Source organism: Rhinopithecus bieti, unplaced genomic scaffold (assembly GCF_001698545.2).
Source record: "Rhinopithecus bieti isolate Rb0 unplaced genomic scaffold, ASM169854v2 scaffold_74548, whole genome shotgun sequence".
Lineage (NCBI taxonomy): Eukaryota > Metazoa > Chordata > Mammalia > Primates > Cercopithecidae > Rhinopithecus > Rhinopithecus bieti.
This window is the reverse complement of record NW_016828873.1, coordinates 428997-439279: the sequence shown is the minus strand read 5'-3', so window position 1 is coordinate 439279 and position 10283 is coordinate 428997. Positions and strand designations below refer to the sequence as shown.

Sequence of the window (10283 nt, the reverse complement as noted above, 5' to 3'; positions counted from 1 at the left end):
ATTCAGATTATTTACTCTATCACTAGTATGTTTATAAAAACTCATTATGAATATCTTCTGATTCAATTAGAAATAATTATGTATATGAATATGTGTTTATTTTTCTTATTTAATCATCTCTCATTAATGGTTAGTTTATAAAAGTATATATTAATTCTTACATAAAATACATAATTGACATTAAAGACAGAGTAAATAATCTGAATAAATCAAGTATACACACAAAAAAACAACTGAAATATTTTCTAATTAACAATCTCATAAATATTATTTAAAGTGACTAGCTTTATGTACTGTTATTGGCACTTTAATGGTTTGATTGCCGTTTACTCGAGCAAATCCCACTAGAATGTGACTCATTTCACTTACATAAAACTTGTATCCCTAAATCTCTGTATTTTATTCCAATATTTTGGATGGCAATTCTTTATTGATTGTCATCTTTTTAAAAATCTGATTGTAAAAACAAAATGCCATTGAAAATAATTGATCTGGCTGGGTGCAGTGGCTCATGCCTGTAATATCAGTACTTGGGAGGCCGAGGTTGGCAGATCACCTGAGGTTGGGAGTTCGATACCAGCCTGGCCAACTTGGTGAAACCCTGTCTCTACTAAGAATACAAAAATTAACTGGGTGTGGTGACACATGTCTGTAATCCCAACTACTCAGGAGGCTGAGGCACAAGAATCGCTTGAACCTTGGAGGCAGAATTTGCAGGGAGCCAAGATCACACCATTGGACTCCAACCTGGGCAACATAGTGAGACTCTGTCTCAAAAATAAATAAATAAATAAATAAAATAATAAGGAAATAAGTAAGTAATTAAGTAAATAAATAAATAAATATAATTGATCTTGGCTGATGTAGGGTTTCCCAGCTGCTTCATTCATATGTGGTTATTGCATGGTGTTGTAGAAGGAAAAATGGCTCCCAAAGATGGCTCTGTACTAATCCCTGGAACATAGATTACCATAACTTGCAAAATGTTACCTTAGATGAAAAAACAGACTATGCACCTATCATTATGAGTCTAGTTGCCCTGAAACTTTATTAACTCTCCATGGTGTTCTTGAGCTACCATTCAACCTTGGACATAGACTGTTCTGCTGAATTCTTTCACTTTGGAGATTCTGACTTCCTCCATCTACTCTTATAACCTCAACATGTTGTCTTATACTTTTGGAATAAGCAACAGGCAGAGAGGGAAAGGTAGCAACATTCTGAGAACTTGAACAAGAAGATGTGTTCTTTGTCAGACTAAATAAAATGGGCTAAGTTTTGAAGCAACTTTATTTTGGCAACTTAGTTTCAGAATGTCATTACTCACTGAATGGAACCAGAACTTATTGGAGGTATGGCTTATTCTAGTTCTTGGACGGGGAAAACATGAATTAAACCCGGGATATTTTTTGTGTCACAAAGCAACAGACTTAATCAAAGGCTAACAAAGTCTTACAGACTGTACACAAGAGAGAGCCAGCTTGTATGGGATACAGCTGGTCAAACTTAATTTGTCAAGCTTCTAAAATATAATTGTTGGGCTGACAATAGCCATCATCCCACAAATGGAAGAGAGCTTGTTCATGATATAGAGAGAGCATGGAAATATTTATGCCATCACTGAAGCCTATAAATCCTGAACCCTATTCAATCACTGGAATTTTCTGGTATTCATAACATTTTTTTTTTTTTTTTTTTTTTTTTTTTTTTTTGCAAGTGTTAATCATGTTTAATCCTGTAGTAATAGAAAGATACTATGATTTAACTGTTCACCAAAAAACTATCACAGTTTCAGCTGTTTTAAGAAGACTCAATTTTCTAGAAGTTTAAATTTAGTGAAGACAGGGTCTCACTCTGTTGCCCAGGTTGGCATGCACTGGTGCAGTCATAGCTCACTGCAGTCTTGAACACCTGGGCTCAAGTGATCCTCCTGCTTCAGCCTTCCCAGTGGCTGGGACTACAGGCACATACCACTGCGCCCTACTCTAGAGGTTTTAAATTAAGTATTGAAGATGTGGAATAATATTTGATAACATAACATCTTTTGAAAAGCATACCACGGATTCTATTTCCTGATAGGATGGAATAGCTGGTATCAACATAGCATCCAGCTGGAAAAAAATTAGAAAACTGTACAAAATATATATCAAGAACACTGGAAATCTCCCAGCACACAACCGTGATAACTAAGAAAATGAAAAAACCTCAAAACCCCAAACTACCATAGCACACAGCCCCATCTGTTTGCTGGGAGGCCTTTCTTAGACTCTGTGCTGTGAGGGAGAACCCAGGAAGAACTCAGTGGTCTTCTTTAGTTGAGACTAATAAGGTCAGTCTTGGAGACTACGGTGGCCAGAAGTTACTGGCCATAGTAGCAGAGAGAAAGTGGTATGAAGAGAAAGAGCTGTAGAAGTTTCCATGGGGCTCCTTGTGTTTTTAGTTGAATACTGAGCTGTGCAAGCATAGGACGGAATCGTATTGGGCTGGGCGAAGAACAATTACTGAGGCGCTATAAAGATAAAGAATTACAAGAGTTCACACAGGACTGGGAGGCGCCATCATTTATGCCACAGGTTTCCAAAAGAATCGTTTTCCAAATGCTAAGCCGCTCACAAATAAACATACGTCTCAGAAGTATGGACTTTCTAAAACTTAGGAATTGATGATTTATTCAATAAAGCATATGAATTTAAATAAAGATACATATTAAATGCTGTCTTACTTATAAGACATTTTATTAGAATTTGATTTATTTTCACTTTAATACTTCAGTTTTGTAACCATTTCTTGTCAATTAACCTGACACTATAAACCACCCACAGGCATTACTTAAACTTCAAGGGATTATATTCAAGGTGTATTCTTGTTTAATGTTTTTACTTATCACATACATTTGATTTACATAGTTAGGCAAACTATGTTATTGCACATCCACTTAGACATAATTGGAACTGAAAATCAAATGAATAATGATAGAAGTATGTGGTAAAACCTGTATTTAACTTATATTTAATTTGTAAAAAAAAGATTTATTTCTTTTAAACTTTATAATATATAACAGCATCTGAGAGAACAGAGTTGTACTTACTAGTGGACCTGCATTTGGGAGGAGCGGACCAGCCCCGTTCCACACATGAAATGTTGTTTTCCTTATTTTGAAGGCTGTATCCTGTGTTGCAAATAATTTGTACAGTATCTCCTTCCAGATGTGTTTGTCCTGAAGATTCAGAATGACCATTTTCCACAAAAGGAAAGAAACACAGTCCTAAGGACCCAAAAACGGATTAATATACAAGATGGAAGTAGCAAAGAAAAAGTACAACTGCATTTTATAATATTTTAATAAATCGGGTGAAGTGGCTCATGCTGGTAATCCCTGCACTTTGGGAGGCTGAGGTGAGTGGATCACTTGAGGTCAGCAGTTTGAGACCAGCCTGGCCAACATGGTGAAACCCTGTTTCTACTAAAAATACAAAAATTAGAGGGCATAGTGGTGCGCACTTGTAATTCCAGCTACTCTGGAGGCTGAGACAGGAGAATCACTTGAACCCAGAAAGCAGAGGTAGCAGTGAGTCGAGATGGCACCACTGTACTCCAGCCTGGGTGACAGAGTCTTACTCTGTCTAAATAAAAAAAAAAAAAAAATAAAGGAAAACTTTCAAAGCTGAAATCAAATATAAACGTTTTCAAAAGACTTTAAGTCATGCTACTATATATATATATATGCTGAAATATATTTTTTTCTTTTATATGTATATATAGAAGAAAATATTTCATGTTGTTGCTCTATGGTTTTTATAATAAAATATTTTATGTTTATAAACTATTTTAGGGACAAAGAACATCTTCACATATCTATTTCTCTCTTAACTCTCATAAATGTTTCTTAGGAGTAAGATCATTGCTATTTCCTTTGTTGCCTCATCTATCTGTCTCCCAATTGTTTTCTCTTTTAATACACCTGTTATCACTGGAGTCTGCTCTCTACATTTATTGGAGTATTAATAGCTACACTTTGAACTACCAAATAAATGATTTATTGAAATATAAAAGTGAAAATGTGAAACCTCCTTACAATGTGCAGAAGAATGGTAAATTCAAAACAGAATATGTATAAAAATGGCATTTCAAAGGAAAACTACGATTAGGCTGCTGCCAAATGAATATTAGTAAAGAAATATTAGCAGTCAAATATATTAATCATCAGTCTAAAATAATAAATATATTTCAACATGTAGAACATTTCCAGGTAACGCAAGACAGTTGACATATTTATTCTTCATTGATTCTCATAGGAGGCATCTCAAAATAGGAGGACTACATCTCCCATCTTTGCAGCTCCTCTGGTCACTGCCCCTGTGATTATCAAGACCTTATGATCTTGTCTGGCACATCCTTCTTTATTCACTGAATGACACCCATTTAATGAACAAGGCATTACTCACTGAGACACTTTGGTGTTGGTGACCATCCTTCTTCCGTGCATGTTATGCGAGTCCAAAAAGATTTTGACAGAGACACAAAATTATATTCACAGGAGTAATAGAAAACTTCCCCTGTAGGAACTTGGGAAAATGGCTTATGTTTTTCTTCATCATATAGAATTCCATGTTTTATTTTTGGAAAATCACAAAATGTTGCTGGGAAAATAAAACAAAACTAGAATTACATAATAAGCTACATAAATAAATCAAGTAGATTATATGTTTAATCATCTCATTTACGTTTTTCTTTCAATTTAGCTTAATGCCTTTGCTTTAATCTTTCAAGTGTTTACAAATTAGGAATGACAAAACATCCCTATTAAGAGTACAGTAGTATTTGAGGAGGTCATTGTTAATGCATATAAAATTTATATTTTGGAGTGATATGAAATATGAACTCTCCTGCAATGTCTTCAAGAAGAAAACCCTCACACCACAATTTAAGAATGAAGCAGAGTATAAGAGTAGCAAATCTTCCTTATCTGCATAGTATACAGTAGAGGAGTGATAAGGTTGCTTTTAGCTCTCAACTTACTTCTTTTCTCTATTCTCATCGACCGTCATAGATATCTCCACCAGAAACTCTGTCCTATTTTTTTTTCTGGTGCAGTAAAGATGTTGCGTAGGTAGTTTTGTTTTTTGTTTACTAATATCATTTTGAATATTTTCTGGTTACAAAGTTAATATAGTTTCAGTGGAAATAATTTAGAGATTATAAGAAAATCACTAAGAACAACTCAATCAAGATAAATTTAGAGCTAAACTCTGGTAAATGTTATATATACAAATATGTATTTGTATATTTGCATTTATATGTGTATACTTGTATTTTGGTTTTATAACAAAATATTTTATGTTTATAAACTATTTTAGGGAAAAAGAACATCTTCATATATCTATTTCTCTCTTAACTCTCATAAATGTTTCTCAGGAGAAAGATCATTGCTCTTTCCTTTGTTGTATAGCATTTACATTGTATTAGGTATTTTAAATAATCTAGAGATTACTTAAATTACTTAAATTGTATGAGAGGGCTGGGTGTGGTAGCTCATGCCTGTAATCCCAGCACTTTGGGAGGCTGACGCGGAGGGATCACTTGAGGTCAGGAGTTTGAGACCAGCCTGACCAACATGGCAAAACCCCATCTCTACTAAAAATACAAAATTTGGCCTGGTGTGGTGGTGTGCTCCTGTAATCCCAGCTACTCAGGAGGCTGAGGCAGAAGAATCACTTGAACCTGGGAGGAGGAGGTTGCAGTGAGCTGAGATCATGCCACTAAACTCCAGCCTGGAGGTGACAGAGCAAGACTCCACCTCAAAAAACAAACAAACAAACAAACAAACAAACAAACAAAAACACATAAAATAAAATAAATTGTATGGGAGGATATGCACAGGTTATATACAAATACTACACCATTCTCTCTGAGAGACTTGAGTATCCATGGATTTTGGTATCTACTGGGGGTGAGTAGAGTCCTGGAACCAATTCCTTCAGGATACTAAAGGACTACTGTTTATATGTATATATGCATCCATACGCACTATGGTGCAAGATATATTAAAACAATGTAGAAAATGAGTGAAATCTTCATACTTTTTGACTTTTTTTGTACACATACATATATATATATACACACATATTTTTTAGTAGACTTTATTTTTTATTTACAGGTTTTTCACAACAAAATTGAGTGGAAGGTACAGAGATTTCCTACATACCACTTCCTCTTCTTTGCCACATGGATAACCTCCCTCACCATCAATATAATTATCACCCAAAGTCCATAGTTTATGTTAGGGCTCACTCTTGATATTGTACATTCTATGGGTTTGATATACTTTATCTTTGAGTAAGTATATATATCTTTGAGTAAGTAAAATATATACTTTACCTTTGAGTAAGTAAGTTCAAGATATTTCCTCAATATTATACTGCTGTTTGTTTTTGTCTCAAGATATTTTGCAATATAGTACTGCTGCATAAGGAATAATTTTATTTTCACCTTATTTGGAAGAAGTGTGTAGAAATTAAGCTGACAAATCAAGAGAAATTTCTCTTTCTCATCTATCTACAAGTAATGTTTAATGTTGCACAATATTTGAAATATTTTCACCTTGTGAAACCTGAAATTGATTATCTGTTTAAAATTTGACATTAGATAGTTTTGGTAAAGGTATTGAGGGAAAGACTCCTGTCTTGATAGTATTAACCTATCACAACTCTTTCGATTATCCTTCACTCCTCCAAAATTACAGTAGTTTATTTTCATACATTTGCACCTACGTATTCTTTGTTATCCAGAATAGCTTGGTTTTCCAGAACTAACTCTATGACATTCATCAAATATTCATTGTGCATATCTACAATGGTGCTAGCTAGGAGTGTTAATGTCTTTTTGCAAGCCTCCTTTACACAACCACCCACTTCAAAAGTAGAAAATAATTTTTCTTGTCTCAACATTCTGGTAGAATATTATGAATATATTTCTTCTGGGATATATATACACACACACACATTTTATACACACACACACACACACACACACACACACACACACACAGTCATACAGTTATTCAACACATATTGACATTTTGGTCAATGACTGATTGCTTATATGACAGGGGATCCATAAGATTATAGCGTAGCTGAAAAATTCCTATCACCTAATAGCCATCATAACATTGCAGTGCAATATATTACTCACATGTTTGTGGCACTGCTGGTGTAAACAAACCTACAGCATTGTCAGTCACATAAAAATATACCACACACAATTTTGTGCAGTACGTAATACCTGATGATGATAATATAGAAGTGTTACTGGTTGATGTATTTCATATACTATAATTGTTATCAGTATTTTATAGTTCACTTCTATTCATTAAAAAATTAACTGTAAAACAGTTAATTTTTCCTCAGGTCCTTCAGGAACTATTCCAGAAGAAACCTTTGTTATCACAGGAGAGGACAGCTCCATGTGCGTTACTGCCCTGAAGACCTTCTAGTGGGACAAGAGTGGAGGAAGAAGACAGTGATACTGATGATCTTGATCCTTTGTAGGCCAAGGTTAATGTGTGTGTTTGTGTCTGTTTTTAACAAAAGGTTTTAAAAGTGAATAAATAAGTAAAATATTTAAAAGATAAAAGCTTATAGAACAATAGAAATAAAAAATCTTTTGTACATCTCTACAATGTTTTTTAAGCTAAATATTATCTCAAAAGACAAAAAAATTAAAGTTGATGAAGTAAAAAGGTTAATATAAACTAAGGTTAATTTATTATCGAAGAAAAGTTTTAAAATAAATTTAGTCTATCCTGGATGTATCAAAAACTCAGTAATTAGCACTAAAGAACTTATCCATGTAACCAAAAACCACCGGCTCCCGCCAAAACTATTTAAATAAATTAATTAATTAATAAAATAAATTAGTCTTGCCTAAGTATACTGTGTTTATTCCACCTCCAGTAGTCTATGGTAATGTTCTAAGCTGTCATATTCACTCACCACTCATGTAATGACTTGCTGAGAGCAACTTTCAGTCCTGCACACCCTATTCATGGTAAGAGCCATATACAAGTGTGCCATTTGTAATGTTGCATACTGTATTTTTATCATATTTTTTCTATATTTAGATAAACATATACTTACAATGGTGCTACAATTACCCACAGTATTCAGTACTGTAACATGCTGTACAGGTTTGCAGCCTAGGAGCGACAGGCTCTACCATATGACCTAGTTAGGTAGTAGGCTATACAACCTAGGTTTGTGTAAGTACACTCTATAATGTTTGAATAAGAAAGAAATCGCCTAAGGATGAACTTCTCAGAACGTGCCCCTATCATTAAGTAATGTATGACTGTTTATATACACACACACACACAGTCACCTATATATAGTCTTGCAATTTATTTGCCTGTTACATTTTGCTTTTCTTTGGGACGCTATGGTAAGTTGCAGTGAGGTGTGGTTGGGGTTGTCATTTTCTTCCAGCAAAACATATTGCTTGATAAATATTTTGCTACTGGAAGCATGCAGTTTTCTATGTATACAAATGTGTTGCTTCAGTGTGTTGTTTTTGCTGTTTGGCAGGGCTCTCAATAGACGTCTAAACGACAGTGTAACTAACACACACTTACAGATCATTTAACATCTAGGCAACCTTTAGATAGAATGTCACTGAAGTTTCTCCCAGAGACTGGATTGAAGCTTGAACATTTTTTTGGTGGGGGCAGGGTTAGGAATTGTCAAAATTCTGTATATTTCTCTCATATTTTTCACTCATCTTCCTCTGCTTTCCCCCTGTTTAGAAATCCCCTTGTAATGCCATTTGTAATAAGTGTATAAGCCACTTAATGAATACCATAAACACAGACTTAAGAAAAATCAAATACACTCATACAGTCGCACTCCTGTGATTACAACTCAGCACTAAAAGTGAAAACAAAATAAAATGAATTTCAAACCAATAGAAATAATGCTTTGCAACACTTCTAAGGGCAAATATTTCAAGGAAAGAATTTTATTGTTCATATTGTTCTCTTATGTCAGGACAGACGAGAAACTGTTCAAATAAAACTTCAAAGGTCTGTAAACATTAGGAATCAGCAAAACAGTAAAGTAAAAACCTTCTGGAAATCAAAGAGTAAAGCATAATGATCGAAACTCCATGTACACACATAGTTTAATTAGTATCCTAGACCTTGGTAGAGATTTTGTTTGCAATTCATGTGATATGGTGGTCTTAATTTCAACATGAAATAAAATGGGACTATTTATAAAATATCGTAAGAAGCAGTTTGTAATATTACTAAAGAGGTGATACATTACTTCATTCTCGATATTTAAGAGCTCAGAAGGAGCAATTTCTTGACAGTTCACTGGTTTATATATAGGTGATATTTTCTATTGTTTCAGTGAAATATATTTCCCTCTGTTGAATGATAATTAGATTGAATGGGAATTCCTCCACTTTAAAGACCTTTAAAATTTAAATGATCAAATTTAGGAAAATAAAATCCTAAAAGCATTTTGAAGGTGGCCAAATCTTTTTGAGAATGATTTTTCTAGTTAGTGGCACTGCAGAGTTTATGCAGAATTACACTAATAGTTCACCTTGCCACTGTGATTATAGCAGATTTTCCCTCATTTAATTCCTCTTTACATTCTCTATTTGGCGGCCATTTACCTTTGTAACTTAGAGGATGAAGAGAACTAATTTTATTCTATTTTCCTGCTAATTGCATGTTAGAAAGTATTTCCATAAAATAGATTAACATTATAAATAACTTAAAATATTTTCAGCTATTTATTCATTAAAAAATATGTAAGCATACACACAAAAACGGATAAATGTATCTGAAAAAGGAACTAAATATTCAGGTCTGTTTTCAACTTACCTTTTCCCCCAACAGAGGATATCTGTGAGATTAGAATTACACTGATCATGAGCCACATGCCTGGTAGTTCCAATTTTATATAACTAAAAATACTTCAGTGGTGGTGGTGTTGCTTTGAATCCTCTTTCATTAACAGTTATGAGCATGACTTTGAATTTCAGTGTACTAACTGGAAGCTAGTTTAGTAACGTCCTTTGTGGTAAACATCAAAGTTCATGGTCGGTTGTGCAAAATAAGCAAATAGTGTCTAATCAGTGTTTTCATAATAATACTCTGAATTTATCGTGTAATATTTACTTGAGCAAAATAAAAGCTGTTCAATATCCTTGCTGTGGTCCCCGAGTCTCTGAGTTTGGAATATTCAGAGATGGGCCATTGAAGAGGAAAGAGGAAGCCC

The 10283-nt window shown here is 34.0% G+C and overlaps 1 protein-coding gene across 1 annotated transcript in view; it reads right to left on the bottom strand.

Annotated features, from left to right (window-relative positions):
• CFHR2 (complement factor H related 2) overlaps positions 1–10058 on the bottom strand; it is a 19464-nt gene extending 9406 nt beyond the window's left edge. Inside the window, exons 1-3 of the mRNA XM_017864637.1 lie at positions 9887–10058; positions 4446–4640; positions 3089–3265 (exon numbers count right to left, since the gene is read on the bottom strand). Coding sequence (XP_017720126.1) covers positions 3089–3265; positions 4446–4640; positions 9887–9944 — 430 coding nt within the window. The 5' untranslated portion in view covers positions 9945–10058. The remainder of the gene's footprint in view (positions 1–3088; positions 3266–4445; positions 4641–9886) is intronic.
• Positions 10059–10283: the final 225 nt, after the last annotated feature.